Below are 16,005 nucleotides of genomic sequence, written 5' to 3' on the forward strand. Positions count from 1 at the left end.
AGGAGAGGCCCAAAGCAGAGCTGCATAACACTTACTATAAGCACTTCATGGAGAAAGCTCTGTATCCTTAGGCCTTTTAGACTTGAGAAGAGGCTGCACAGTGGATCCCATTGTAGGAGTTACATTAAGACTGTACCAGAGTGGGATTGTGGACGAGCCAACTGCATCCCACCGATCACATTTATGGATTGTAAGCAGAAGGTCTCTCACCCAGACACCGGAGGCTGCCTCATGACTGCTAAAGAGGAGTTTCGCATATAGGATGGAGGGTGGGTAGTAGGCTGCTGAGCCACCACACCTCTACATAGTGTGAAGAGGAGAAAGGCTGCAGGGGCCATTTTGAACTTTCCTCTGTTCCAGAGAAGGACACAATAGTCTATAAACTGAATGTTTCAGGACCTTACCAAAGGTTATTAATTTATTTCTAGAGATGGGCAAAATTTGGGGGGAAGCGGATCCTATTTTTCCAGATCAGTTTACCCAGCAGTATGAAAATACGCAAGCAGTTAGGAGAATTAGCCTGTAGCATATTTACCTAAATACCGGAGTACTGCTTCTAAAGGCTTTCGAACAACTTGCTTTAACAACAATGGATTTTCTGATGCTTCTGGTAAGCGTGCTGTGCCTGTGAAGACAATATCGGGATTTGGGAAAACATTTATTTTCTTATTAAAAATGAATGGAGTCTTGGACATTAACTTAGTCTAAAACAACTTTTCTCTGGAGAGCTTTCTAGTAAAAAAGGATGTTTACAGAGTAGGTGCATGTTTTGGCAAGTGTACACACAGGCAAGGGAATGTGCTGCATACTGGCAAACAAGTGACACTTAAAAAAAAGCTGAGCAATTTCAAATGTGTTATTTGATAATAGTGTGATGAGTTAAGGCCATTTCTGCAAAGGAAATAAGTAACAGCAGGTCATCTGTGCTTCGCCACAGTACCTCTGAAAGATTTAACTCAAGTCTTTCCCAAAGGAATTAATCTCAAATTCTGGTTTCCCAATTTCATAGTAAGTAGCTGGATGTCTAGATAAATACTCACATTCTGCTTTGATTGCTGCACTGTTGATGGGCAGGTGGGGATGTCTTGCTGCATGCCAAGGACGCAAGATCTCTCGACACAAGCGTCTGGCAATCCTTGTCAGTTTTGTTGTATGCAGATAGAAAGCTTGTCGTGTTTTCATGGCAAATTTGGGGCTCCCACTGTTTCGCACTGGCACACCATGAAGACTCTGGGAAAAGGGAAAAAGCACAAGCACTTTTATTGTTCACAACTGATTTTTATTAGAAATTTGCAGAACACCAGAAACCAGCATCAGTTAACACCACATACATAGTCCATTCTAAAAGTCATTTCCACCTACACCCTCCTATACAACCCCCTCTTTCCTAAATTTTTAAAGGATGCTCACTCAAAGTAAAGTATTTGCTTCTACTCAGTTTCTGAAAGGCTCCTGGGGACAGAGATAGGAGCTTGGAGTTGATACAGGCTGAAGGAAAACCACAGATATAGAGGTAAGGACAAGAGTGGGAGGCAGAGATTAGGAGGGAAGTCTCAACAAGCTAAGAACACAACACAACCTACTGTCTTCTCCCATCTGCACTGCTGCTGCTCTTCCCTAGCCACTATTCGTTTTTGAAAACTTTGGCCCTATACTTTAATGTGGACCAATTTAAGCATTCAATATCTTGGAAGGTTGGCCTTGGGCTAAGGTTTACATACTTAACTACATGTGGACAAAGATGACTTATCAATTATTGCACAGGCCAGACCATTACCATGTCATAAAAAAGCCGAGTTCTGACTAATAATTCTGTTTGTTTAGGCTTTAAAACAGTTGTACAGTAGAACCTCAGAGCTATGAACACCTCGAGAATGGAGGCTGTTTGTAACTCTGAACAAAACGTTATGGTAGTTTTCAAAAGTTTACAACTGAACATTGACTTAATACATCTTTGAAACTTTAGTATGCAGAAAATAAAATGCTGCTTTTAACCATCTTAATTTAAATGAAACAAGCACAGAAACAGTTTCCTTACCTTGTCTGTTTTTTTTTGTTTTGTTTTTAAACATTCCCTTTTTTAGTAGTTTATGTTTAACACAGTACTGTACTGTATTTGCTTTTTTGTGTGTGTCTCTCTGCTGCTGCCTGATTGCGTACTTCCGGTTCCAAAGGAAGCATGTGGTTGACCAGTCAGTTTGTAACTCTGGTGTTCATAACTCTGAGGTTCTACTGTATATTATTTGATGTGGTTGTGTGTGGCAGGAATAAGGGATACTTTTTCCATTACTGTTCATTGGAATGAGCATTCGGTTCCCTGACCTGCAGTACTGAGCCTCCTGCAATGGATGTACATACCATATTATTTTACGCTGGATGCACATACCATATTATTGCGGTTTGGTCCTGGTCTCTCTCCATCTAATCGCGTTGGCATTTTCAAGCCACCATATTTCTTCCAGTATGTCCAACAGGATGCACAGAGGCGACACTGCATGTTAGGGGGACCCCAAGAATACCACTGGTAAGACTGTGTGGCTAGGGATAATAAAGGTGGAAATATATATATATATATTCTTAAACAGAATTGATTTTCAAAGTTTATAGCCTTTACAACCATCTTTACAATCTCAAAGGAGAAAAAGACCTTTCAGCTTCACAAGGTAACAAAACTAGATCATAAGCCTGTTGTATAAAAATGAGGCAAATTCCATCATCATTAAATGTTTTATAATGGCATTATGCAGTGTTGTTATAGCCATGGTGATCCCAGGATATTAGAAAGACAAGGTAGTGAGGTACATTTTTTTATTGAACCAACTTCTGTTGGTGAGAGAGAGAGAGAGAAGCTTTCGAGCTACACAGAAGAAAAGCTCTGTATAAATTCAGAAGCTTGTTTCTCTCACCAACAGAAGTTGTTCCAATAAAAGATATTACCTCCCCCACCTTGTCTCTTATAATGGCCTTAGCTCAAGTAATTATACTCTGTAGTATATCATTTGAAACAGTAAAATGAGTAAGAGTCATTAGGATGGGGAAACTTCCTGGTAATGACTTTGAGATATTTTATGCTGTAACTCCGAAACACAACCACCCCTTTTGCATAGGTGGGGGGAACTGTAACTTTTCCCCTCTATTTTAGAAATCCCCTCCCCAACTTTACTTAGGGAAGAGAAAGAGAGTCAGTCATTTTGACTCTCCATACAGTCCTACGTTTTAGCACATCTAAAAGGCTCTCCATAAAGGAGAGGGAAGCCTATTAGACCAAGACATATTAGCCGATAAGACCATAGTGAATACAAGGATGTAACCATGCTCTTTGGACTTTCCACTACCATTATAAAGCTGTGAAAACATTATAAAGCTCTCCAATGAATTAAATACTCGTCTTCACTCAGGAGCCATCTATTATTTCACAGGAAACATCAGCTCTTACAGCTATTTACAATAAAATCCACCCACTCTAAAAACTTAGAAACATTTATGTAAAGAAAAACCCTGCCTATTTCACCCACCTCACCCTGCATGGTAGCTTATTAAAGCTTTACTTTACTCTTAGTGCTAGAGTACTTCTGCTGCTCTTGCACAATTGCAAATCACTTACTATAGCAGCTTTCACAGGCCCGTCCTGCTCCCGTGTTCTGTGCCTGTCCTCCTGTACCATTTACCACTCCTGGTTTGACATTATTTACATTGATCTGGTTGGGGTTTGGCTTGTTACTTAAAACACAAAGCAAAAAAAGGGAAAAAAATTAATTGATTGTGACATGTAACTTTCCTATGTGACAAAAAAATATGGCCCAGAAGATTAAAACTGAAGATGTACATTTCTCACATATTTATGAATTCCAAAACAAGAAACATTACTTACCAGTAAATAGAGTTTTCTGAATACATTTCCTCTGCAGATCATACTGTAGAAGTCACATGCCATTTCTCAGGAGTCCCAGAACCACTTAAAAGCAGTTAACCATTCTGGTCATGAGTACACCTTAATTACTGATCTGAAAACATTCTAATCTAGGTGACAAAAGGGCCATGTCGACAGACATCCCTCTGCTCCGCTCTGCCTGAACAACATTCTGCTTAAGCCTCTAAAGAGGTGAGGAAGGAGGGAAAGTCAAGGTGGATCTGCAAGGGCAATAGATTCAGAGAATTCCATGGTAAAGTAGCCTTCCTTTCTCCTTCAGAAAATTGCCTCTTCAAATCCCGTCTCTCTGTAGTAGACTGGCAAGCTTACAGGCAAGAGCTCAGAAGTACTAATTCAGATTCAAAGTTTGCCCTCCTGAAACAAGCACCTACTGCCACTGCAGTATTAAAGAACTGCAGAGAAAAAGGTGTAAACTGAATCCTCAGATAACCCAAATGGGAACACCTTGTACAGACAGCAGTCTTCCCCATCTGATTCAGAGGTATTTCCTGTGCAATTTCCTAAGAGATGTGTGAAAGGAAGCATCTTAAAAGGTCAAGAGCGCCATCCCATCCCATTTAGCATAGAGATTATGGCACTCCAAGCCAACATGTAGAATCAGATTTATTTACAGACCTTATTTTACCACTCCCTTCAACAAAACCACAACAGAATTAGTTAAAGTACCAGACTGCAACACAGGGGATCTGGGTTCAATTCCAAGACTTCCTGTGTGACTTTTGGCTAGTCATTTAGGGCTTGCATCAACAGTAGGAGAAGACACTCTACTGGGATGCGATTTCTAAAGCACACTCGTGCTGTGGGTTAATGTGCCTGTGTAGACCATTGAGCTGCATACCTTTTTATACAGCAGTACTGCTCTGTATATTCAGCACTTCATCGGCTGACTTCAGTAATACAGTTTACCACATTTCACTAAGTGAAAGCCAACACAGCAGAGAGCCAGATTCTATTCCTTCTGATGCAGCATCAACAAAGATTTAGTAAATTCCAATCAGTTATACCTGTATAAACCCATCAAAGGCAAAGAGGTTGCATATGAAATTATTCTTGAGACAATGGCATTGGGCAGGCATAAATAAGATAACAATTTGGCCTAGAGAATCTTTAAGACAAGTGGGGATATGAGGGAAAGAAAGAAAACTCCCCAGTCACTGTGTTTCCAGGGCTGTTAGAAAAATGCATCTTTTTACTTAGAACCAATTACATGTGATTGGGAGTCACTGAGAGACAGAGAGAGCACAGACACAATCTTTTTTTTTTTTTTTTTTTTTAAATAAACAAAAAAAGTGTTACATGCAGATTCTGCTACAGTGGCACACAAGGACCATAAAGGCTCCACAAGTGACCAGGGGAGCCTTTTCCAAGAGCAGGAGAAGCTTCAGACTGACCTGTGTTGCTCTCTTTTATATAACATGGTGGGCTTATTGAGAGGAAGAAGTGTGGGTGAGGGGGAAGGTCTGTGTACTGCTAAGTGCTACAGACATTCTGGACTTCTCTGGTCTGCAGGGCTCCCCAGGCAAGGCAGAAAAAAAAGAATTAATAACTGGGGCCTTTTTACAATCGTGGTTCAATTGTTCTGTTCTTCAGCTGATGCACTGTCATGGCCCTAACGATTGATTATTAATGGATTTGAAATGGCTCTAGGATTTGTAAGTCACTGCATGACGTTCCAACTCAGGGAGACTTGCAAAGGCAATTTTGCGAAGGAGAAGAATGGAATATTATAAACCTTTGCATGAGACCGCATTTTGTTGATTGCTGCCATATTAAAAATTACCTCCAAGTAGCTTCTACTTCACCAAAAATTCATTTTGTGCAAATATAACTAGATTACTTAAGGTAGCTGGGGTTCTCCAAAAGTATTCTCTCTACAGAGTTACACTACTGGCAGGCAATGCTGCATAGTGGATAGAGCTCTGGACTAGGGCAAAGAGACCTGGGTTTCTATTTCCAGCTCTGCCACCCGGCCTGCTGGGTGACCTTGGGCAAGTCATTCACCTCTGTGCCTCGGTTTCCCCCTCTATAAAATATGATTCTTTCTAAAGCCCTTTTAGAACTTCTGATGAAAAGCACTATAAGAGCTTGGTGATATTATTATATTACTATTACTACTGTAGAATGCTATACTGCATAGTTCCAGAAATCACATATAATTAACTAGGAACAAGACTACACGCCTTGATATATGCATCCCACAGTGCTAAGATCACATTGAGAAAGGGAAACATGATGGCCAAACTCCTTCACTCCTGGCTGTCTTTGCGAAACTGACCTACTGAAAAAAACATGGGGACGATCTGAACATCTCTCTCTCAACTCCACTTACGGTAAATAACATAACTTTTTCTTCATAAGCATGCTACCTCAGGCATCTGAATAATGAAATCAATTGTGACTTAAGTAATCTACCTTAAGCACTTAACCCTTATATTTCTTCAAAGACTGGTACAAACAGTCTAAGTTAACTTGTTAATCAATTTATTAGTTACTTAATGAAGATGAAGTCAGCAAAGTTCAAACTGCAAATAAGATGCACATTTTACACAGATTACCAACAAGTATGGTAAGTTTTCCCAACACTTGGAGTCTTTAAATCAGAACTGGATGCCTTTCTAAAAGATCTGTGGTTGAATTGGAGTATGTGTACTAGATGCAAGAATCCTTGGGTGAAATTCTCTGGCCTGTGTTATACAGGAAATCAGACCAGGTGATCATAATATAGTCTCTTCTGACATTTGAACCTACTAAAGTGACAAGATCCTTGTAAGAAGTGTTGGCTCCCAGCTTCCCTTAGATCATGAATTGACAAACAGCTCACAAAACACTGACATTTTTCCAATGTGTGACCAACCTTATGCACTTGGTTGACAGCACTAAATTAACATGGGAGCAGGAACTGAAGTCTTACTTTTCTGAAAGGAGAAACTTGTGTGCCCAAGACATATGGTAGCTAAAGATTAAACTGGTTTTATTGGTTAGAAGACTGAGTATAATACCACCAATGTACACTGGAATGGTTCCAGTCATCCAGGTACGTACAGCCAGATGTTCTGGTCCTGTCATGAGAAACGCATTTTGGAATAACATTGTGATAAAAGAGAACGGCACTTCTCCCCTTACTGCAAGTAAAGCTTTGTCAGGCCATTACTTCGTGTATCTAAAAACATGTGCCTAAAACTATTTTGTGCCCACTTTTTTGGGGGGGTGAGGGGGGAAGTCTAATGTTTGTTAAAAGGATCCTTAGGTATTGGTAAGATCCTTCTCCACCAACATTAAAAGTATAGATCACTGTTTTAACATACTTATAAAAGAGGGACAGAATATACTCATGCATGGAAATTTTTCTAGTCTATACTGAATCTCCAAATAGTCCTATCTAAATGGGAGGAAGACGGTCTTGGGATTAAGGCGCAAAATGATGAGTCAAGATACAGAGGGTCTATTTTCAGCTATGCCACAAAGAAATTTTACTTGCCCTGTGCTGTGACTATGGCTCTTCAAGATGTGTCCCCCTATGGGTGCTCCACTTCAAGTGTGTATGCACCTCTTGAGCCCTTGATGGGAGATTTCTAGCTCTAACAGTTTGATGTGGAGACTGGTTTTGTGGGCTGTCCATCTGCCTTGAACCATGAGGGTGTCGAGGTGGGTCCCGCATCCTAACAGGGAAGCGTCAGAGTTAGTCACTGTTGGGGTTGGGTGACAGAAAGGGATAAACGCACAAACGCTGCGTTGCTCCTACCACCAGTCTAGGGAGTTTTTTAAGTGCAAGGGGACCGTCACCTACCTGTCCAAAGTGACCGTGTTCAGAGAATAGGTAGTTTTTAAGCCAACCCTGGAAGCAGCAGAGGTGTAGCCTTGTGTGATTGGTCACAAAGATACAAGCTGCCACACAGCCCATGCGTTGAAGACGGTACTTTATTGTGACCCAAGGGCTTCCCTGAATTGTCCCTACCAGACCAAACAAGGTCACTAATCTGTCCAAAGGGAGGTACAAGTACACTCTTATAAACTGTATCCTTTGTACATGTACCAGCATGGATTTCTTTACATTCAGCTGTAGGCCCAACTCTTGGAACAGAGCGAGGGTCATCTGGGTGGCAATAACACAGCCTCGAAGGTGTTGCTCTTGAGTAGCCAGTCGTGGAAGTACAGGAAGACCAATATCACTTCCTGCCTAAGGTAAGCTGCCACTACTACTAGAACCTTTGAAAATACTCTTGGAGCTCAGGATAGGCCGAAGGGGAGCACGCAATACTGAAAATGATCTTGACCTATGATGAATCGTCAGTATTTCCTGTGTGATGGGTGTATAGTTATATGAAAGTAGGCATCTTGTAGGTTGAAGGACAAAAGCCAATCCCCATTCTCTAGTAAAGGAAGAGAAGGTTACTCACTTTGCAGTAACTGAGGTTCTTTGAGATGTGTGTCCCCGTGGGTGTTCTACTCCGGGCGACTGTGCATCCCAGCGCCATTGATCGGAGAGCTTCGGTAGCAGTGCCTGGTCGGGACGCACGCACTCAGCTGCTGTTTCACGGCATCGTTAGGGTCTGCCTGAGCGTGCGCATTCCGCACCCCCTCCCCCCCGTCAGTTCCTTCTCTACCATAGAGTTGTCTGATTAGTACTCCAAAGTAGAGGGGAGCATCCACAGGGGGACACACCTCGAAGAACCTCAGTTACTGCAAGGTGAGTAACCTTCTCTTCTTCGAGTGCTGTTCCTGTGGGTGCTCCACTCCAGGTGAATGTGAAGCAGTACCCACTATGGTTGGTGGGATTTTGGAGTTGCGACAGTGATAACGGTAGACAGTACAGTGTGGCCTACTATGGTATCTGCTGTGGTATCCTGTGTGGTAGCATAATGTTTGGCGAATGTGTGGTCAGATGTCCACGTGACCGCCTTGCATATACTGGTAATAGGTACGTTGTGGAGGAATGCAACGGATGTTGATATCACCCGAGTAGAGTGAGTTCTGATGCCCTTGGGTGGTTGAGCATTCTGAGTCTGGTAGCAGGATCTGATGCAGTCAGAGATCCACTTGGAGAGTCATTGCTTAGAAATAGCAGCACCCTTTGATCTCTCGATAGTGGACACAAATAGCTTAAGGGATTTACGGAATGCCTTAGTTCTGTCTAGATAAAATGCAATTGCCCGTCTGACGTTGAGGTAGGGTGACCAGACAGCAAGTGTGAAAAATCGGAACAGAGGATGGTGGGGTGGTGGTGGGGTAATAGGAGCCTATATAAGAAAAAGCCCCAAATATCGGGACTGTCCCTATAAAATTGGGACATCTGGTCACCCTACGTCCAGGGTACGTAATGCCACTTCCTGTGGAGTCTTGTGAGGTTTGGGATAGAATGCAGGTAAGTGTATTGGCTGGTTAAGCTGGAAAGTAGACACCACCTTGGGGAGGAATTTGGGGTGGGGTCGCATTGTAACCTTGTCTTTAGAGAAAATCGTGTCGGGAGGGTAGGCCATCAGGGTGCTTATTTCACCGACCCCTCTCACTGACGTTATGGCAACCAAGAAAACTACTTTCATAGACATGTGGAGCATGGATGAGGTAGCCAGGGGCTTTAAGGGAGGCCTCGGAGAACTAGGGTGAGATTCCAGGAGGCTGCTGGTGGGTGAATCTCAGGGTAGGGATTTTGAAGGCCCGTGAGGAAGTGTGTTATGGTGGGGTGGGCAAAAAGTGAATATCCGTTCAGCGGATCATGGAAGGTGGTGAGAGCCGCAAGGTGTACTCTAACAGAGCTGAGCGAGAGCCCGTCCTGTTTTAGTTTTAAAAGGTAGTCTAAGATATCAGGGAGGGTCAGGGTCTGGGGTGTCAAGCATCTGTGGAAGCACCATATGGAGAACCACTTTTGCAGGTAAGTCTTACAAGTAGAGTCTCTTCTACTGTGCAGGACAACGTATTGGACCTGCTCTGAACAAGCTAATTCGTGGGTTTGAAACCATGAAGGAACCACACCGTCAGTTGGAGTTTCTGGAGCTGCGGATGGAGAAGCCGACCGTTATCCTGGGAGAGCAGGTTTTCTGGTTTTGTCCACCATTGTAGGATGGCCAATACGTTTGCTGGAAGAGTTAGTGTCATGCAGAAGCTGTGTCTGCTGGGTTTGTAGTTGGAGTTGAGCCAACCCTGAAGACATTTCATGTGCAGTCTGGCATATTTGACCACAAAGGTGGTGGCTGCCATGTGGTAAAGAAGCTGTAGGCAGGTTCGTGCCCGTATTCTGGAGCGAACAGAGAGCGTGTGTATGAGAGCATAATAGTGAGGAATCTGTTGTGTGGGAGCAAGGCTCTGGTTCGAATTGAGTCCAGGTGAGCGCCAATGAACTCGATCTGCTGTGTGGGTATCAAGGTGGATTTTTGGAAGTTTATTTGCAGGCCTAGACTGTGGAAGAGGGAGATGATAAAACGCGTCGCCTTTAATGTCTTGTTGTATGAGCCGCCTTTGATAAGGCAGTCGTCTAGGTAGGGGAAAAGTATAATCCCGTGTTTGCAGAGGTTGGCCGCAACTACAGCTAGGGTCTTGGAGAATACTCTCGGTGCTGTGGAGAGTCTGAATGGAAGCACTCTGTATTGAAAATGGTTGTGTCCGATTGTGAATCGCAGGAAGTGTCTGTGTGCTGGATATGTGAAAATAGGCATCTTGTAGGTCGAGGGCTGTAAACCAGTCCCCTTGTTCTAGCGCGAGTATTATTGTGTCCAATGTGACCATCTTGAATTTCTGTACACGTACAAATTTGTTCACTCGGCGTAGGTCCAGTATAGGTCTCCATCCCCCGCTTTTCTTTTGGGTCAGAAAGTAGTGGGAGTAGAACCCTTTTCCCCGATGTTGCATTGGTACAGGTTCCACTGCACCTAGCTGTAAAAGATGAGCCACTTCTACGCGAAGTAGGTGCTTGTGAGCACCCTGAAGAGGGACAGGGAAGGGTGTGCGGGCAGGATATGAAAGGGATGGAGTAACCTGATTGAACTATTTCCAGGACCCAGCGGTCCTGTGTGACCTGTTGCCAGACATAGCGGAAAAACTGGAGGTGGTGGCCAAATAAGCGGCAGAGTCAATGGGCGGTTTCGCAGACCCCCGACAAACACTTCAAAATTGCTGTTTGTTTCTCGCTGGGTGGGAGGTAGCTGGTTGCGCATGGTTTTGTCTGCGCCTACAAGATCTGTTGTGGTGCTTCCCAACATCATATGGTCTGGACTGGGGCCGGTGATATTGTTGTGCGCAAGGCCTCTAATAAGGTTAATGATGTTGTCTCCTGGGGAGGGACGGGTATATACCCAGTGTGCGCAGGGAGTGTCTAGAGTCTTTCATAGTGTGAAGGACTTAGTCAGTTTTTTTAGAAAAAAGTTTATCTTTGTCAAAGGGACGGTCCTCCACTTTGGTCTGCAGATCTTTGGGGACACCGGATGCAGACAGCCAGGAAGACCTGTGCATCACCACCGCAGTTGCAGTAGTGTGGGCTGCTGTGTCTGCCATGTCCAGGGATGCTTGTAGTGCCGTCCTGGACACCAGTTGACCTTCGACAAGGCCTGACTTAAAGTCCGCTCTCCTGTCCTCCAGGATATGGGAGGTAAAATCAAAGAGCTTGTTGTAATTGTCATAGTCATAGCTTGCAAGGAGGGAGAAGTAATTTGCAATTCTAAATTGCAAAGTGGAGGAGGTATAAACCTTGCGGCCAGGAGGTCAAGCCGTTTGAGGTCCTTGTCTTGCGGAGTGGGCCGGTATTGTGGCTGTTTTGTTCTGTGTCACTACATCCACTACAAGAGAGTTTGGTTGTGGGTGGGGAAAAAAAGAAATCTACACATCCTTAGTGGGAACATAATATTTACGTTCAGCCTTTTTCCTTGTTGGTGGGATGGAGGCAGGGGTCTGCCAGAGAGTGTCAGCTGGTTCTAAGAGGGCTTTGTTTATGGGTAGCACGATCTTTGAGGGCGCAGAGGATTGGAGGATTTTGAGGAGTCTGTTGTGTCTCCTGGACTTCCTCCAAAAGGAATGTCCTGGCTGAGTGCCACCTGCTTGAAAAGTTCCTGGAATTGCTTAAAGTCCTCCACATTTTGTGGCGGTGGAGGCATGAGGACTTCATCTGCAGCTGATGGAGAGTCAGGAGCTGGTGAATCAGGGAAGGGTTCATAGCCCACCTCTTCAAGAGGGGGTCCAGGAGCTCTAGATGTAGATGGAGCTGGAGACAGAGGCGCAGAATGGGCTTGCGATCTGGTGGAAGGGCCGCGAGGAGGAGTGGCAGCAGGAGCTGACCAAGGGTACCACTGAGGCCAAAGCACAGGGTAAGAAAAGTGAGGCCCTGCCCACGGGGGGACAAAGTAGGGAAACTGAGGCTGGTTCTTGTGAGGTGCCATGCCTTGAGATAGATATGGCTCTGGTGGAGGAGGAGAATCAGGCGGGGAGAACTCTGCCTGCTGCTGCATGTCACTCTCCCTGTCAGTGGGGGTAGCCAGGTTGGGTGGCGAGAATGGCTGTTCAAACACTGAGCGCTGTGTGTCAAGGAGCAGAGAGTCAGGCTCAGGGGCCACAGAGATGTCATCTTGATGCAAAAATTGCTGCTGCTGCTCCATGGACTGTGGTCCTCCTGGGCATGGAGCGTGAGCGGAAGCCCACAGCGACTTTTGTTTAGCTTTCATGGGTGCCATGGGCCGTTTATAGGCACCCTGCATGGGGTCCGTGTCTGCTGTGGGGGTGATGGACAGACTCGGTGCCGGGGTAGAATGCGCTGCCAGTACCGGGTCCATCTTCAGTGCCGACGGGACCGGTGCCAAGGAGAGCTTCCCTCTGTGGGAAGTCGGGTCCCTGCTTTTGCACCCCGTGTGAGCCATGGCTGAGGTGCTGGGGCGGTTGGAGGTGCCTGCTTTTGGCGCTGTCAGCATCAAGGGTAAAGATCTCGCCGGAGACCCTTTACCCTTTTGAAAGTCTCTGTGCAGAGACATTGGGGCTTCCTGCCTCCTCACTTGAGAGAGTGAAGCCGCGCTCCTGATCGGTTCCGACCTAGCAGGGGGCGCGTGAGGGAGAGGGTTTACTTGTGCCCATCTCCATAGACGGCTGCAGAGATTTCTCTATCAGGAGCGTTTTTAGCCACAAGTCCCTGTCACGACGAGCCCTGGTTTTCAGGCTGGTACAATGGATACACTTAGCAGGCACGTGTATCTTGCCGAGGCACTTCACATACCGTGAGTGTCCGTCAGACCGCAGTATAGGTTCCTTGCGGGAGTCGCATTTCTTAAAGCCTGGGGACCCCGGCATCATTGACTATGATTGCCTGGGGGAGAGTCTCAACGGGAGTCGAACGGGAGAGAAAACGTTTTTTTTCCTTTTTTTTTTTTTTAAACTAACGAACTATTCTAAAGGAAGGGAGAGAACTGGGATATTTCTGTCTAACTATTTCTATTTCTTTTTACTTATTTCCTTCAGTGACCAGGGAAGAGGTTCAGCACTGCCCCGAGTCTCATATTCAGCCGAGGACGGCTGAGAAGGAACTGAGGGGGGTGCGGGACGCATGCGCTCAGGCAGACCCTAACGCCGCCGTGAGACAGCAGCTGAGTGCGTGCGTCCCGACCAGGCACTGCTACCGAAGATCTGCGATCAACGGTGCCGGGACGCACCGACACCTGGAGTAGAGCACCCACAGGGACAGCACTCGAAGAAGAATTCAAGTGCTAGAGGCATCATCCTGAACTTTTGAGGCTTCACGAATTTGTTGATCAGTCTCAGATCCAAAAATCAACCTCCAACCTCTGTCCTCCTCTGGCCCTAGGAAATATTTTGAGTAGAAGCCCCTAACCCTAGGGGAAGGGTTCTATCGTTCCTAGTCAGAGGAGAAAGTCTACTTCTTGCCTCAGTATAAATTTGTGAGGGGGGTCCCTGAAGACAGATGGGAAGGGGGGAGTGACACACTGGATAGTATATCCCGATGTTATGACCTTCAAGAATCATTAGTCCACGGTGATTCACTCCCAAGCCTGGTCAGAATGGACAAGACAGTCCCCAAAGGCAGGGAGGTAGGCTAGAGCACAGAAACTGTAAATCCAGAGTCATCGTCGAACCCTAGACCAACCCATCAAAACTGTTTAGATGAAGCCTGGGTGGTCATGGAGGGCAGCTGTGCAGCCCTCTTCCTCTGAAACCTGTCTCTCTCTCTGGGAGGTTCTGGGGTTCAATGGTATTCCAAGACCTGAGCAGGGCATGACCTCTGGGCAGCCTGAGACCTACTAAAACATTTCTTGCTCGTAGGTGTGTAAATGCCCAAGGAATGTACGGTAGCCCCAGAGCCCTTCAACGTGTGCAGGGAGTCATTTGTGTCTCCAAGAAAAGCTTATGACCATCAAAAGGAGGCCCTCTACTGTGTTCTGAACCTCTTTAGAAATTCCAAAAGTTGGAGCCATGATACCCTATGCATACCTACTGCAACGGAGATGGATGTGTCAGCACTATCTGCAGCAACTAGAGACTCTCGGAGAGCTGTTCTGGCCAACAGCTGACCCTCGGCAACGACAGACTGGAACTGCTCCCTGCAGATGTTATAATTAGTAAAAGTTGTATGTTGACCATACTTGGTATGGTATCTTGCGATCCAGAACTTCTGCAACCCTGCCAAGTAAGACTTTTGTCCAAAGAGATCCAGCCACCTTTGATCCTTGTCATAAGGGGTAGATCTTGAAAAATGCTGCCTACCCCTTTCATTCACCACATCCACTACTAGGAAGTTAGGAGTGGATGGGAAAATAAAAAGTCAGAATCCTTAAGGGGCACATCGTACTTATCAATCCTTTTGCACCTTCATGGAATAGTGGCAGGCGCCAGATAGTTTTCGCCAGATCCAGAAGAGCCTCATTAATAGGTAGCATCACTCTGGAGGGTGTTGCAGACTGCAAAATATCTAGCAGCTTGTGTTGTGGATCTTTGGCCTCCTCCAGAGGGATCTGCAAGGTGTCTGCTTCCATTCTAAGGAGGCCCTGAGACTGCCTAAAGTCAGCTGCCATAGAATGTGGTGAAGGTTTCTGGCAAGCAGAGGCTAGGGACACCATCCCTGCCCATCCTGGCTAATAGCCATTGATGGACCTATCCTCCATGAATTTATCTAGTTCTTTTTTGAACCCTATTAGGGTCTTGTCCTTCAAAACATCGTGTGGCAAGGAGTTCCACAGGTTGACTGTGCACTGTGTGAAAAAATACTTCCTTTTGTATTTTGTACTTCCTGCTGCCTGTTAATTTCATTTGGTGATCCCTAGTTCGTGTGTTATGAGAAGGAGCAAATAACACATCCTTATTTACTTTCTCCACACCAGTCATGATTTTATAGACCTCTATCATATCCCCCTTTAGTCGTTTCTTTTCCCAGCTGAAAATTCCCAGTCTTATTAATTGCTCCTCACATGGATAACCCGAATCATTTTTGTCACGCTTTTCTGAACCTTTTCCAATTCCAATACATCTTTTTTGGAGATGAGGCGGCCACATCTGCACGCAGTATTCCAGCTGTGGGCGTATCATGGATTTATATAGAGGCAATATGATATTGTCTGTCTTATTATCTATCCCTTTCTTAACGATTCCCAACATTCTGTTTGCTTTTTTGACTGCTGCTGCACATTGAGTGGATGTTTTCAGAGAACTATTCACAATGACTCCAAGATCTTTCTCCTGAGTGGTAATAGCTAATTTAGACCCCATCATTTTATATGTATAGTTGGGATTATGTTTTCCAATGTACATTACTTTGCATTTATCAACGTTGAATTTCATCTGCCACTTTATTGCCGTCACCCAGTTTTGAGAGATCCTTTAATAGCTCCTTGCAGTCTGCTTGGGACTTAACTATCTTGAGTAGTTTTGTATCATCTGCAAATTTTGCCACCTCACTATTTACTCCTTTTTCCAGATTATTTATGAATATGTTGAATAGGACTAGGCCCATTACAGTCCCCTAGGGGACACCACTATTTACCACTCTCCAGTCTGAAAACTGACCCTTTATTCCTACCCTTTGTTTCCTATCTTTTAACCAGTTACCGATCCATGAGAGGACCTTCCCTCTTGATCCCATGACAGCTTACTTT

General features: G+C 44.9%; 1 protein-coding gene across 4 annotated transcripts in view; it reads right to left on the bottom strand.

Annotated features, from left to right (window-relative positions):
- Nucleotides 1–16,005, bottom strand: part of LOC113407229 (metastasis-associated protein MTA1) — a 160,159-nt gene that overhangs the window by 42,014 nt on the left and 102,140 nt on the right. For 3 of the 4 annotated variants that reach the window (XM_026655459.1, XM_026655458.1, XM_026655460.1), the window contains exons 12-15: nt 3,605–3,720; nt 2,387–2,538; nt 1,041–1,230; nt 536–625 (exon numbers count right to left, since the gene is read on the bottom strand). In XM_026655459.1, the coding sequence (XP_026511244.1) occupies nt 536–625; nt 1,041–1,230; nt 2,387–2,538; nt 3,605–3,720 (548 nt within the window). Of the gene's footprint in view, nt 1–535; nt 626–1,040; nt 1,231–2,386; nt 2,539–3,604; nt 3,721–16,005 lie in introns of those variants that run through there. The other variant, XM_026655461.1, reaches the window with a different exon arrangement.

Source organism: Terrapene carolina, unplaced genomic scaffold, assembly GCF_002925995.2.
Source record: "Terrapene carolina triunguis isolate 2854851 unplaced genomic scaffold, T_m_triunguis-2.0 Scaffold210, whole genome shotgun sequence".
In the NCBI taxonomy this organism is placed as follows: domain Eukaryota; kingdom Metazoa; phylum Chordata; order Testudines; family Emydidae; genus Terrapene; species Terrapene triunguis.